This window comes from Solanum verrucosum, unplaced genomic scaffold (assembly GCF_900185275.1).
Source record: "Solanum verrucosum unplaced genomic scaffold, falcon-dt-bn FXZP01000137.1, whole genome shotgun sequence".
Taxonomy (NCBI): domain Eukaryota; kingdom Viridiplantae; phylum Streptophyta; class Magnoliopsida; order Solanales; family Solanaceae; genus Solanum; species Solanum verrucosum.
Genome location: NW_026020405.1, coordinates 86,528 through 102,728, shown reverse-complemented (window position 1 = coordinate 102,728; position 16,201 = coordinate 86,528). Strand labels below are relative to the sequence as shown.

General features: G+C 33.7%; 1 protein-coding gene across 1 annotated transcript; it reads left to right on the top strand.

The window, feature by feature from the left end:
- Window positions 1-1,865: 1,865 nt before the first annotated feature.
- LOC125840382 (ribonuclease II, chloroplastic/mitochondrial) lies at window positions 1,866-10,770 on the top strand. Its single transcript, XM_049519351.1, has 14 exons — window positions 1,866-2,205; window positions 2,749-2,908; window positions 3,017-3,130; window positions 3,247-3,324; window positions 3,393-3,521; window positions 4,701-4,922; window positions 5,188-5,370; window positions 6,554-6,616; window positions 6,741-6,847; window positions 6,926-7,075; window positions 7,439-7,598; window positions 8,161-8,556; window positions 8,956-9,180; window positions 10,466-10,770. The coding sequence occupies exons 1-14, from the start codon at window positions 1,937-1,939 to the stop codon at window positions 10,589-10,591; spliced, it is 2,382 nt and encodes a 793-aa protein (XP_049375308.1). The 5' UTR covers window positions 1,866-1,936; the 3' UTR covers window positions 10,592-10,770.
- Window positions 10,771-16,201: the final 5,431 nt, after the last annotated feature.

The window sequence follows — 16,201 nt, the reverse complement described above, 5'->3', positions numbered from 1 at the left end:
TCGTAATCTCACAAGTATAAGTTTCAAAATGGTAGGGAATTAGCAGAAAATATGGGGAAAAATAACCTGAGCGTTGTAGTTGTCGTTGAGAGTTGACAAAGAGAAGAAGAGAAAATTGATAAAATGATGGAAGTGATTTAACACTTTGCCACTTTGGTGTCGACTTTTATAAAGTATTGTATAATATATGTAAATGATATGCATAAATGTTAATATAATTAAAAACTTCTTGACCACATTTTCTACTCTATAGAAAAATAACAGAGAATAGAAAAATGCTTGTAACACACTATAATCATTGCAGCAACAAAAATAACTTTCAAGTGTAAATTGTAGATGAACTATAAAGTAATAATGAATCTATTAGATAAAAACTTACCAAATATCTCCATCAACTCGTGGAATTAAATAGAAAGAGAACTATAATATCATCATCATCGTTGGTAATTACTCTAATTTAATTTCAACATGTGATACATAATTCTCTGAAGATGGAAAAAGACTTAAAAACTACCACAATATAATTGGAATGAACTCAGAGACCACTATATATAATTAGATTAAAAGTTGAGTGGTCAAGTAGAGAGTTGGAAAGGACAAAAATAAATAGCAAATTAAATATAATTTATACTTATAATGGTATATATACTTCTAGTAACAGTTGGCAAAATGATACAAAGAGATCTCATTAAATTTGTGAAGAAAAATGAGGAGGGGGCAAGGGAGGATTTACCAGAGAAGCCGTTTTTTATTTATTCAATGCTAAGCTCCCTTACCAGCTTTATTCTATATCTTTTCTTCTTTGAGTCATTAAAGTTGTTTACTCTATCTAATTAAATTGAATCTCTTCCTCTCGTTATTTAAGATATAATTATTGTATATAGTGAAAGATGTAATTCAATTCCAAAATCTCCTCCTCTTCCTTTATTTAAGGCTCATAAATCATACTCTAATCATTTTGATTAGGAAAATCATTTCGAAAATTGAGATTTTATTGAAATACGGATGAAAGTTAAAAAAATATGGAAAAAAGAAATTAAAAACATATATAGATGCTGAGCTTTGGAGGTGTGAAATCACCATTTTCATTTCCCAACTATATAGTTATATATAGATTTTCTAAACTAAATTTCGAGTAAAATTAGAATTGCACGGTTAGTAATTTTTTTTTCTAAAACAAATAAATAGAATGAAGTTGAAGCAAAGAGATCTAGGGCCGTTAATTAGTTTTTAATGAAATGATAAAGATGAGAAAAGTTTTTCGGTATAAATGAATTAATGATGTGCCAAACTATATTTATAATTTTTTAGTTTATAAAGAGTAAAAATACACTTACCCACTTTTATTATAATAATAATAATAATAATAATAATAATAATAATAATAATAATAATATGATTACTATTTAATGTTTAATTAAGAAAATTCAAAAGTCATTACTATTTAATTTAACTTATTATAACATTTTAATTTATAGGAGGGTAAAACCGTAATTTAACTTTTGACTCGAGTTCTTCCCACTTATAATATAATATATATATATATATATATATATATATATATATATATATATGATAAGGCATTTTGGTAAAACAAATTTTTTATATCTTTTACAATAAATACAACAAGAACTAATCATAAATTTCGATTTCAAGTCATAGCTTTCAAATGATTCATGTAAAAATGGATCCCGTAATATCTTAATTTCAAATTTAGTAAAAAATGGATCCCGTAATATCTTAATTTCAAATTTAGTCGGAGCACGGTTCAATTGGACATTTAAAAAGAAAAAGAGAAAACTAACCAAAGCCCCTTCAAAAACCAAATCCCCAATTACTTTTTTTCTTTCTCTTCTCTATATACATTATACACCCATGACATCTCCAACTATCTCAACCACCAATTTCTAGCTCCCTACACAACCAAAGCAAAACCATGGCGGTTCGCGCCATGAACAGCTGCGTAATTTTCCGTTCCGCCGCAACGCCGCCGCTCGCCGTATCCCGCCGATGCTGCTGTCTCCGTCTATTAACAGCCTCTTCTCGACATAGAAACCGTTTGAATTCACATTCATTTCTCCGTTGTGCGCCTTATCCTCTCAGCCATGTCACCGTTCGTAGCTATTCAGTTCAAAACCTCGTCGAAATGGTTATGGAAGAGCTTGCTTCTATACACAAACGTGGCAGAGTTCGTGCTACTAGCAAGTACCTTCTTCTCATTTTGTAGTACCGTTATGAATTCTACTGAACATTTATTTCTTTTTGGTATATTAATGTGTATATAGATACATATGAGGCAATAAGTTATAATACATACTTGTTTTTTACTGTGTCAATTGAACACTCCAACTTACACAATGATTATCTAGACACCTCCAAAGTTTATGTGTCATGTTAGTGTCGGGTGTCCACGAGACATAGCTTGGACGAGTTGGAGTGTTTAGTTGTTGGTTGAGATTAAGATGAGGTGTTTAGATGTTCACTCTCAAAGTTTGAGGCTTTGAGCGCTTATTTACCAGTTGAGGCCAAGTTTGAGTATCTGTTTATGTAGTATGTCTACATATGGTAAACATATTTTATAGATAATTAGTGTGCATGTATATATACATATATATTTGGCTAGTGACTGTAATTATTTTGGTCGAATAGCCAAATGTGTTAAAAGCCCTTAGTTTTACACGATTTTTGTTAGAATTGTTGTTTTTTGAGGTCTAAAATCAGGAGTGGTTATTGTGGAATCTTTTATAGGCTGGAATTAGTAAGCACAGGAGAGCTGCTTGAGGACAAGTTGAAGAAAGGGACACTACAAAAAGGATTATTGCTGGAGTTCAAGAAGGATTCTGAAAGGTTGTTGCTAGCAGTTGCTCTTAAACCTGACGGAAAAAAGAATTGGATGGTCTCTGATCAGGTGTAAATAGAAATACTTAAAGAGTTCGTTTTACTGGATTTCTACGCTTATTTGCTGCTTAGGCACTGATGCATTTTTAGTTTATTTTATTAATTTTTAATGATGCAGAATGGGATTACAACCTCCATTAAGCCACAGCAAGTGACTTTTATTGTTCCTGGTGCTGAAAATTTTGAGCCCACAGAAATATCAGAATTTGTACAGAAAGCTCATGATAACTTGGTTGGTTGTCTCTTGTTGTTTAATTGAATTTTCTTGCTACACGATAACGAGAGACAATATACAGTTCTGTACTCTTTTTTAGGATAAAGATTGAATTTTTTAGTGCCCACTGATAGGATCCAGCACTGCTTGAATTTGCATGGAATGAGCTTCTTGAGAAAAATAAATCAGTAACAGTTCAAGAACTAGCTGAGGTAATCTCTCTGTAAGTCATGATGTTGACATTGATTGTTCTTTTAATGACCTTTTTTTGTCCTACCAGATGATATTTGGTAGTGCGGAGCCTCTTGAGACCTATTGCGCCCACCTGCTGTTATCAAGAGATGAGGTGTACTTCGCAGTTCTGGAGTCAAAAGGTCTTTCTGTATATGGACCTCGGACTGCTAACCAGGTGATACAATCTTCCATCAGATATTTTGGTCAACTGAAAATGCATCATCTGTTCTCATTTGGTCTTAGATGACTGGACATTTTCTTGTGCTCTATATGTTGTTTCGTTTCCATCTCTGTTATCTATATCATTTTCTCTTTTATGAGCTTTTTCCTATTCTTTTCTATTCTGGTATTTGTTTCTGCGATTGTTCCTGGATTGAAGATCTGAGATAGGTGTGTTTTGGCAGATCTTGATTGCTTTCAATGGAGCATGATTTGTTTAGATTTATATGAATGGGATTATCTTTGTAATCTGATAGAATCCATTCAGGCAATCTGCTCAAATGTTAAATAATAGGGGCTAGCACATGAACTTCCACCTGTGTACAAACTAACTGGACAGGAAGAAGTAAAGTCCATCCGGATATTAGATAAGAAACTAATGAAGGGCAGCCCGGTGCATAAAGCATCCCACATTCACACAGGGGTCAGGGAAAGGCCGCACCCCACCGGAAGATTGTGATATAGACCCTAATGCAAGCATTAATGACTGCTTCCACGGCTCGAAACTATGACCTACAGGTCACACAGAGACAATTTTGCCATTGCTCCAATGCTCCCCTTCATTCGATAAGAAACTAGTAAAACCGCAAAAAGATTACATTTAGAGTTTCTCTCTTTTATAGTCATATATATATAGATAGATATTTTGATACCTGTATGTTTAGATAATTTTTGAATTATTATCGTATAAAAGATCATAGGTGGATATTAGTGTTTAAATCTAGAGAGCCTAAATAATTGTAACATTTTTTCCATCAGTCTTATGATGTAGTATTAATAGAATGTAACTTTTATGATAATAAGTTCATCAAGTATTTTCCTTTACACCTGATATTTCCACACCAATGTCTTTTAATATAATTTATGTGTGTGTATTAAATGTTTGGGTAAGATCAATGAATTATTCCTCTTGCCACTACCATGCGCAACACACATGCATGCGTACTTGTGTGTTTTACTTGTTCCATCAGTTCATAACATTGTATAGAGTTACCTGAAGACTTGCCTTTGAAACTTCCCATCTTTCATGGTTGCTTCGCTAACATTTTCTCTCTGTATTCTTACTTTGCTATATGAATGCCTCATTTTGCTTATCTCTCTTCAATGCAAGTAACTGCCTGGCCTAAAAATTTAGGTGGATGAACTTTTGCGAAGGAAGCTTGCTAAAGAGGCCTCAGAGAAGGAGTTTGAGGAACTAATACAGCTTCTGCGATCTGCTAAACAAATGCCTCCTCAAGACAAACCCCCAAGATCTTCTTGGAAGGCTGAAGAGAAAACTTGGCACAAGATAGAGTCTCTTGAAGCTTTTGCCATTGATTCTTGCAAAAAGGACGATCAAAAGAAAACAGCTGGGATGGTAATTAATTACCTTCTTAACCTTTGGATATTGGATATCTTGTCAAAAAAAAAAAACCCTTGGTTATTGGATGAAAAGTCTCCTGAATTTATTTGAGAATCACAATTATTATCTTTGTTAAGTTAGGCTGTGTTTTTACTGCCATCTGAAGGACTTGTGCTGCTTTCCTGTTGAGTTGCTAGGTTATGCACAGCTTTCCTTTATCAAAAGGTCGGAAAACTAAAAGAGAAACCTGTATCATGTTGTTTGTCTTCCTTTCTTCTAGATTTTGAAGGCCATGGGACAGGCAAAGACTTCATCTGCAGCAGTGAATCTCCTCATAGATATTGGGTATTTTCCTGTACATGTAAATCTTGATTTGTTAAAGTTGAACCTCCCTACTGATCATCGGGATGAGATTCTGTCGGCCGCAGAGAGTCTTTTGTCTGCATCGACTGACCTTGATGAGGTATTGTTTCCTTTAAGATTTCTACTTGTGACATCAACGTATGTATCTATATTTTTGCCATTCTGGCTGTACTATTTTGCCTTTGGACTGGGGTGTTACAGATTGAGTGTGGATTCCTCTGAGTCTAGCTTTTTTGGTGTTGCATTTTGTAAAATTCCAAATTCTTCTTATTTCATGTTTCTTTTGTACTTTTGGTGGTAGCGAAAATTCCATTTGTATAGAGGATTGTGACAGTATGTTAAAACAAGATAATTGAGCCACTGAACACCATAATTTCCAGTACCGTCTTAGTGTGACGTCAATGAAATAATTTTGATTTATATAAAATCCAAGTTCTAGCAAACTTGTCACGTTCTTGATGCGTGGGAAGACTTGCCTTAGAAGGAGCAGATGAAGTTTTTATGTCAGAAAACATTTTTTTTAATTTGTCTCTTTGCCTTTCTGTCAACAGCAAAGGTGTTACATGCTGATTAAAAAGTTTGTGTGCGCGCACAGATACACAGAGAGAGGGGGGAGGGGGGGAGATGTGACCACAACAACATACCGAGTGTAACAAGTGGGGTAAGGGGAGGGTAGGATGTACGCAGATCGTATCCCTACCTTTGTGGGTAGAAAGGTTGTTTCCAATATACCCTCGGCGAAAGAATATGTGACCATTAGCTTTATTATTGCGCCCGCGAAATTGCTCCAGTGGCTTTAGAGGAGAATTTGGTCAAACTAGGATTCTAATTTTTTTTTTGATAACCGAGAAATCCGTCTGTGACCCGCCCTTTGGACCAATCACAGCCTTCTAAACTCGGTGGATAATGGGCCCACCCCTCTCCACTTAAATACCGGGCTTCGCTTTGCATGGTGTGGGGCTTGAACCTGCGATCTAAGCCACAAATGCTCCACCTTTTGCCATTCAAGCTAGGCCTTGGGGGCTGGTCAAACTAGGATTCTTGATTAAAAAAAAGGTTCTATTAGAAATAAAGGAGAATTTTTTAAAGTGGAATTCAATGTCTCTTTTTTTCTATTTGTGCAAAACTTTTGGTTTCACTGAAAACCTATTGGTTTGTCTAGAACCATAATAGAAACGTTCATTGCCTAAACAATTCTGAAGCATTTTTTATTTCTAAACTTGTTCTTGTCCATTTTTTATATATCTTATCAAGCATTGATTTACTGTTGTTTTGGTGCTTAGGCTGATAGAATAGACCTGACTCCCTTGAAGGTTTACGCGATTGATGTTGATGAGGCTGATGAGGTGTGTTATACATTGTGGTTTCATGGGAGAATTATGTCTTGTGTGCTTTGACTGTGTGTTGGAGTTCTAACATGCAATTTTCTACAATATAATTCTCAAAGTTCCTAAAGCATGACTATTGCAGCTTGATGACGCATTGAGTGCAACAAGGTTGCAGGACGGCCGGATTAAAATTTGGATACATATTGCAGATCCTACTAGTTTAGTTCAGCCAGGAAGCATAATAGACAAGTACATCATCTTATGCCTAAAATTTTGATTTCAGTGATATCTTTGTGAGGTATTATTCTAATATTGCTTTCTTTGCAGGGATGCAAGAAGAAGAGGAACTTCAATATTCTTGCCTACTGCAACATATCCAATGTTCCCTGAAAGGTTGGCCATGGAAGGCATGAGTCTGCAGCAAGGAAAGCTGTGTAATGCTGTTTCTGTGTCTGTTGTGCTGCGTTCTGATGGCAGGTTAGTTATTAATGAGAATTGTACTGAGAATTTTGTTGTCCGCTATCCCATCAGTTCTGGAGTACAGGAATTTGGGGCTTTCAATGTTGGATCCTGATTACTGTATCTCTATTGGGTGTATTATTGAGAAGTTTCTTAAATAATCATTTAGGGTTGCTTCTTGGCTTAACCTTCTGTATAAAAATGATATATGTCATGAACTGTCAATTGTTTGTCTCATTTTCTGGATCTTGAAGATTGGTATGATATCAGGAACTTATTATTTCAAAGAGAACTGGTTTCTAAATGAGGTCATGCTTTGGATTTAAAAATCTTAAGAAATGAACATTTTAGAGAAAATCATTAACCTAATGGATTTGGCAGCATTGCAGAATACTCGGTGGAAAACTCAATCATCAAACCGACATATATGTTGACATATGAGAGTGCAACGGAGCTCCTTCATTTGAATCTTGAAGAAGAGATTGAACTGAAAATTCTTTCTGAAGCAGCTGCACTCCGGTTAAGATGGCGTCGAGAACAGGTAGTAGCTTCTTATCTGCCGAACTTCAAATTATCTTTCCTATGTGTAATTATTTGGCCGTTGATGGAAATTAAGAGCAAGTTTCACCTTTCTCCACCGCACTCTTATTGAGAGGAGCTATTGTCCCAGCTACGTGTATATTGTTGGCTGTGTTTTACATAAGTGCTTGTATACTATCTTAGCCATGTTTGGTTTTGCATTTGCTGCAGTCAGATGCTTGCTTATATACTTCAACACTTCATGAGAAGTATCTGGCCCATGATTGTATTCACAATTTTGCATTCTCGATGTTGTTTGAGATTTTTTGAATTTTATGTTTGCACCTATTATGCTCTGCTTCTTTTGTTTGAAGCTGCTCTTATGCAGCTTCAGATTGATGCTGTAGTATGAGGTCTTGTAGTAACATTTAAAAACTTCTATAATTGGCATTCATGTAATTATTTACTACTTCTGCATGACATTATCCATGTTGGTTCTAGTGTTTTAAGAAGATTGTCTACTGTTGTGCTGCAGCGTATTCTGATTCTCAAGAACCAAAAATTGACAAGGAATGTTTCTGCAGGGTGCTATAGACACAGCCACCATAGAAACCCGAATTAAGGTGACTAATCCAGATCATCCAGAGCCGTCAATCAAGCTGTATGTTGAAAACCAGGCTGATGCAGCTATGAGGCTTGTTTCTGAGATGATGATACTCTGTGGGGAAGTTATAGCCACTTTTGGTTCTCATAACAACATCCCTTTACCATACCGAGGACAGCCTCAATCTAATATCGACGCTTCTGCATTTGCACACCTTCCAGAAGGACCCGTTAGGAGTGCTGCTATTGTTCGAACTATGCGTGCAGCTGAAATGGATTTCAGGAATCCTATACGCCATGGGGTGTTGGGACTTCCAGGCTATGTTCAGTTTACCTCCCCTATTCGAAGATATATGGATCTCGCAGCCCATTATCAGGTGAGCTCTTCAAAGTACTAGTGCTGCTAAGTTTTTTTGCAGTTGTGACAAATGAAATTGTTCAGCCTTATCTATTAGACTGGACATTCTTGAATTTGCAACTTGGCAATGCCTATGAGATATGCATGGATTGTTTTCTACATTGTAATCGAGCTTGGATAGAAACCTACATAGAGTTGTTTTTGTTCATGCAAGTATATAAGTAATGCTTTCTCATTCATTGATTCTTTCATTTTCCCATATCAAGTAACTTTTATGCGTGCAGTTATCTTCTCATTTGTCTACCATGTTAATGAATTGATTCTGCAACATATAGCTTTGAGCCTTAGCAGTGTGTGCATGATTAAAATGGCTACAACATTTTGTGAGGTTCTGATGTTCATTTTGCTGTATATATAGGTAAAAGCCTTTCTTAGTGGTGATCCTCTTCCTCTCTCAGCTGGGGAGCTAGAAGGCATAGCGTCTTCAGTAAACATGACAACCAGAGTTGTAAGGAGGCTCTCCAGCAGCAGTCTTCGTTATTGGATATTGGAATACTTGAGAAGGCAGCCGAAAGGGAAACGGTATCATGCCCTGGTCCTTAGATTCATCAAAGACCGAATAGCCACAATACTGTTGACGGAGGTAAGAATAATTTCTTTGATCTATGCTGGATACCAGAATTGCAATTATTGATTTGCCACTCTTTCAGCATGTGAGATGTGTTCAAAATATGCCTATAAATGTTTTCTAGGTTACTCATGTCTAACATGAATCTTGCTGTTGACCCTTTCTTACTTTTTACCTCTGTTTCTACATTGCTCACCCCTTTTCTTTCACAAAGTCAATTTCTCGCTTTTTAGTCAATCTTTGAGGTCCCTATCTATCTAAATTTATGTGATACTGGAAGCAGCACAGATTCAGACCCCTATAGAAAATGAAGTGTGACCAAGGCTCTTCCTCGCATCCACCCTGTCTGACTAATTGGGGCATGCTAAGCCTTCACTTATGTATGCATTTGAATTTGACTCATTGATGCTAAGCATTTCAAATAATCATATTATTCAAATAATAATATTATGTGGTTTAGGATTTATATGAGATTGCCCAGCTCGAGATTTTTATAAAGGATTGAGCAGATATGTTCTGACAGGCAATAAATGAGTTAAAAGCCTCTTGTATTTTGTAGTCGCTGGGATTTTGGTCTAGTGGTAAAAACACAACTCGTGATGTGTGGGTTATAGCCGTACTGGTACATCATTGTTTTGAACCCTGCTGGAGACAAAACCATTATATTTAAGTGGAGAATGATCTTATATTTGGTAATCCCCAGGGCTATGTTCTAGTGATAAGAACCTATTGTGTGATGTGTGGGTTAGACACACGTATTGATACGGACTCAACTAGTATTTAAGCCTGATATTTAAGTGAAGAATGGCAGAGGAGTGAGTCCCATAGTTCGCTGGGTTTTGACCCCTGTGCTAACTGGCTCTCTGGGATTTCTCAGTTACCAAAAGAAAGTGTCTTGTATGGGATCATTAAAGCACTGATTTAAGGCAATATTAGGGCTGTTTTATGAGTGCAAGTCGACACAAGTTATGATTAATTGCTGCTCATTTTCACCAAGTCATGTTTTTCATGTTTGACCTCTACTGATCTTGACTTAATATGTGCCAGAATTGGTGCTTGAAAATGTGGAACGCTTAGAAATTTTAGCGCAAGCCTTGTTACTTTCCCCGAATCTCTCAAGATTAACCTGAGCAGGGAATATCAATTTGTCCCCTCTCCCTTTCTCTGAGACACATACCAGGCACCAGTATAGTATGGTCAAAAGATATTCCCATGGTTTTCATCGGGATTAATGGTTTCTGGTTGTTCCTCTTTTCATTCTTGCTGGTTTTTGCTATAATCTAACGCAAACCTGTTGCAGATTGGAATTCAAGCTTCTTCGTGGGTGTCTATTGGTGTACAAATTGGTGATGAAGTAGATGTGCAAGTTGAAGAAGCTCATCCACGTGATGATATTCTCTCTCTTAAGGAGGTTGAGGCTGTATAGGATATTTGTTCGTGGAGACCAGAAAGCTTATGATGGAAACAAGTGTTCCTAACATTTTGTTGCAACACTTAACGGAATAGTTCCTCGTGCATGTGTTTAGATGACTTTTCTCTAGTGAGGGACTCAGGAAGCTCCTATAATGATTCTCACCTCAATGACAAGTTGATAGTTTATATACATGTTGGAGATACAACCACACAAAGGCAACGATGTTTCTTGCTGTTGTCTTCATTTGAGCTTTGAAGTTATATCTGGACAGTGGAATTTGAGTATCGTCCATGTATCTTTTGACGTTTGACTGAGCTGTACAGATTTTGGTCAATATGTACAAGTTTTCAGTCCGTCTCTTTTCGTCTCACATCATCAAGAAGTTCAGTAATGGTTGGGATTTATAGAGGATAGGTTTCAATTTAATTTGGTTTCTGCCTAAGAGCACATATGGAGATTGATTGAATTCAATGTATCAGTTAGTTACTTTGTATTGCCCTCATGGAGCCAGAAAGTATAAGAGGTATTTCTCATTCTTTGCATTATTCTTTCTCCATTTTACTCATTAATGTTGGCTTTAAGAGTTGATATAATGTTTCTTCTCATCTACCGAAGCTTTGGTGACAGACTTATATGGTCTTTACGTTGGTGAAAGGTAGCAAGTACCTAGTGGAATAGAAGAAGTGTATACAAGTTTGGACGGAACATTACCATTATAAGAAAAACAGTACTCTCTTCATTTCAATTTGTTTGTAACTTATGGATATATATTTAGAATTATGCTTCAATCTAAATAATAGATGGAAATTACAAGATCTAATATAAATATTACCATCTACTACTATTTCTTAGTCCCTACCTCCATGTTCTGTGTTGGATATTTTTACATATTATTTGAGGACCCCTTCAAGAAAAGTAAAAAAAAAAAAACATGTGGACTCATTTTTGTAGAAAATTAATTGTGTAAAGGCCATAAGTGACAGTAGTTCTGTGAAAATGAATTTTTTTTATAGTACAAGATAATCGATCATTTAATTTTCATATCTGTGAAATTTGCTGTCTCCTTTTTGGGAGGTATATACACATGCTCACAATTCAATTATTTATGTTATCACCATCCCCCCTCCCCCACCCCCCACCCCCCACCAACAATCACCCCCGACCTTAGAGAAATAATTTTAACAGCTTAGTTGGTTGGTTATTTGAACTTTCAACTTGTTGGTAACGGTTCAATTCCTCACTTTATAAACCCTTTCTCAATTCCAATTTGGATCATTTCTCGATTTGTGTGTGTTATCTTTTTTTCATCTCGCATTTGAATCTTTCTTCTTGATAACTCGAACCTATGACTTTAAGGTTAGAGATAGAAGGTGCTTGCCATTTGAGATATATTATCATCTTGTCCCTTTCCTCTGCCCTCCAATTTATTTTTTTTAATATAAAAGAGAGAAAATTATTAGCATTCCTTAATCTTGCGAATGAAACAAGTGGACTTGCAGTCTTTTGCTTAGTTAACACATTGATAAAAACATGTTCTTAAAGGAATGTGTTTTTTTTAGATTAATATTTTTTTTTCTCTATGATTGTTCTGTTTTTTCTTTATATATATTTTTAATCAATTTTCGTGTAGTTGATAATCGACAACTTGAAAATTTGCCCATGTTATGAACAGATTTCTTTAAATTACCTTTTTTTTTCTTTAATTTTCTTCTATTTCTTTTAAATCAAGAACCAAGTTGGATAAGATTCTTTATTATTTTTTTCACATTATTACGATATGTAAGATTAATGCAAGATCAAAAATATTGATTTTTTAAGCTTTACTTTGTTTAATTGAGCATATGGTCTATTAGAAACAAGTTCTTTGTCTTCCTAAGATATGAATAAAGTTGTGTACACACTACACACTATTTTCCTCTGACTCTCTTGGTTGAATTACACTAAATATATTATTGTTATAAAAGAATCTCAACTCTAATATTCTACCTTTTTTTTTATTGAATCACCTCGTCTAATTTATGATTTTTGAAGTTTATGAATTTGAAATTTATATTATTAAATTTTTAATTAATAATTTATGTATATCAAATATATTTCTTAAATAAGTCAATCTTAGGTTAAAATTACTCAATTCTACTAAATTTATAACCCAAATTGTACATTCAATTTCGGGGAAATTATGGAGAATAGCAAACATTTAGCATATTAGGTACTATAGCTACTGATCTACAGTTTAAGAAAATTATAATTCACGGCTACAGTTTCTTTAATTTTCGTTATTCGCTTAATTTGTATAATTCGTCTGATTTATATGAATCCATAATTTGTATAATTCGGTTCCTGATGGTATAAATCCAGAATTGACAAGCGAAATATACAAACGGAGTTTTGAAAAATTCCTAAATACATAATACATACTTACTCAATTTGTATATTCGCAATAGAAATTAAATATACAAACGGGCAGAAATATACAAATCGCAGTTTCCATAACAAACAAAACTATAGCTATAAAACGCAATTATCCAAACTATATCTATAGAGCCTTATTATTTCAATTATATTTGTTATTTCTAAAATTTTCTTATTTAATCTATCGTCTTTATAATAAATTCTTAACTCAGTCACTCATTAATATAGACAAAAGAAGACTTCTTGTTGTTGGAGAATCAAGTGTTGTGGTCGAAAAAGTATACATATTGTAATGCAATGTAATCATGTTCATGTTTTATCCATTTCAATTATAGAGCTAGAGTAGCATGCAAGATACTTTTCTATGAAGAAATTTGAGTATACGTATCATATAATATAATTAAGTTGTTTACATGCTAGCTTGCATCTCAAATTTTCTATCGATAGTTGATACCAATAAATACATGATAAATCTACAATCGATCATTCAATTGTAATAATACGTCCCAAATATCATATTGTTAACAAAATTATACATATAATAACAAGCTTTATTTTATTAATTCAATCGATACGATACGATACATAAAATAACAAATCAGTCGACTTTATAATAGGAAACTGCAATTTTCATAAAGGCAGGTTTATAATGAAGAAGTGCCCCCACCCTTTTATCCAAAAAAGAAAATTTTAAGCAACATTTAAGTTTTCTATTTTTTAATACCTTTAAATAAGTGAAAAGTTAAGCATAAATGTGAGGAAGCATTATTATTTTTGTTGCAATGTGTGTAATGACCAACAATGTGGTTGGTTGAGTAGTTAATAATTTTTAAGATTTTTCAACGTTTGAATTTTGAATATTTGTGGTTTAAATTTGTAGTTTTCAAATAATGGTAAATGTGCAACCAGGACCCTAGAGGTGTATTTAGTATGATAGAACTACTTTTAAAAAAAAATAATAATAATAATATTATCTCCATATAAAGATCTAATTTTTTGAAAATATTTTATTGGGAAGTATAAACCAATACAATGTTACAGATACTAATCAAAATAATCGAGAAAAAAATGACTTCCAATAATATTATTTCTATTTCTTTATCGTTAATCAGAGATGATCTCAATTCGAACGGTAGAATAAAATCGTTTTTAATAAGAAATGTTTTAATCTCAAGATGAGACTTTTCGTCACTAATCTAGATGGTTGACCACTTATTCCTTCTAGTATTTTATTGGGAAGTATTGACTAATGCAATGTTAAAGTTAATAATTAAGATAATTGAGAAGCAAAATGACTTTAGATGATGTTATTTCTATTTCTTCGTCATTAATTAGAAGTCTCAATTTGAACCTTAAGAATGAAATAGCTTTAATAAAAAATGCTTTAAAATCTCAAGATGTGACTCTTCGGCACTTCTGGATTGAGACGCAGTGGGTATCATATTTGATAGTTAGTTTAGAGGTAAGTTATTTATGTATAAAAATTAATATGGTGTTTGATTTGCAATTTAAAACCACACATAACAAATGCATGTATAAGCTATAAGAAAATTTATGTATTATTTTATATTTAGAATAAAAAGTGAAATAAACAATATAAAAATAACGAAATTATACATTACTAATAGTTATACAAAATAATATATAAATTTTCTTATAATTAATTCCTACATTATTAAATACACATAACCCTAATTAGCTACCAAACGATCCGCAATTTTACATGACTTTTTATTCTCTTCTTAAAAGTGTGTGTATATATAAAATCCGTATTGTATTATTGTTAACTTTTTGTGGATAAGTCTATAAGGTTGTTGAAGGCATATAACGAGTCTCGCACTTTCTATAATTAGAATCTAATTTTTCGATACGAATTTAAATTTAATTTTTTATTTTTATAATATTTCAATTTACTATTACAATAACACCTACATTAATTGTCAAATATTTAATAAATTATACTTTTTTCGTCTCAATTTATGTTTCACTTTTCGTATTTTGAGATTCATACAAATATATCTTTGACTGTAAATTTTTCATACATCTTTTAAATATTTTGAATTGTTAATTATTGTGACTTATAGTACTTTTTACGTAATTTATAAATATATAAATTTCATTTAAAAAAGAGGAAAAGGACAAATATACCCATGAATTATCGTAAATGGTATGCAGATACCCTCCGTCATACTTTTGGGACATTGGTGCCCCTGCCGTCCAAAAACTGGAGCATATATACCCTTTTATACTGACAGGCATACACGTATCATAATCTAATCCACCGACCCGACATTTATTAAATATCAAATCGATGGATAAAATTGCGTCACGTGTTCCTATTTAGTCTTCTATTAGAGTGAAGGGCATATATGCCCTAGTGTTTGGACGGCATGGACATCAATGTCCCAAAAGTATGACGGATGGTATCTGCATACCATTTACGATAGTTCGGAGATATATTTATCAATTTTCCCTTTAAAAAAAATTAAAGATTTCATGCGTAAATTACCAATTAAACATAAATTGTTAATTCTCAAAAAATGAAAAGCACTACATAAATTAAGACAAAAAAAATACATATTTTATCTAAATAATTTTTTTTGAATTCACGTAAATTTATATTCGAGCTTCTAAATCCGCCCCAATCTAAAAAGTGAACAAGGTGGGTGTTCTCAGCGAGCCACCATAAATTCAGCTGACACTACGGCTAATTAATTCTTGGTCAGCTAAAATGGTTGGTATATAGTTCACATGTCTACACGTGTACATGCACACTAGGATTGGGCTGGGTTTATGGGGTGGGGGTGGGGGTGGGGGTGGGGTAAGATATAGATAAAGAATTTAAGTTTCATGCACGAACGATATAAAAAATAGGGAAAAAAGATAAATATATTCTCGAACTATTGTAAATGATATACAAATACCATTCATCATACTTTTGAGACATTGCCGTTAAAAAATTAGAGCATATGCATCCTTCACTCTAATGGAACACTAAATAGGGACACGTGGCGTAATTTTATCCATCGATTTGATATTTCATAATCGAATCGGTGGATGAGATTATGACACATGTATGTCTGTTAGTATAAATGATATATATGCTCTAGTTTTTTGACGGCAGGGAGAGCAATGTTCCAAAAGTATGACGGAAGGTATCTGCATACCATTTACGATAGTTCGAAAGTATATTTATCCTTTTTCGTAAAA

Excerpts from the sequence above, each read along its gene's own strand:
- LOC125840382 (XM_049519351.1), top strand. The coding sequence starts at position 1,937 with ATGGCGGTTCGCGCCATGAACAGCTGCGTAATTTTCCGTTCCGCCGCA. Across the intron at positions 2,909-3,016 it reads ATTGGATGGTCTCTGATCAG|AATGGGATTACAACCTCCAT; the intron begins GTGTAAATAGAA and ends TTAATGATGCAG. Across the intron at positions 6,617-6,740 it reads ATGTTGATGAGGCTGATGAG|CTTGATGACGCATTGAGTGC; the intron begins GTGTGTTATACA and ends TGACTATTGCAG.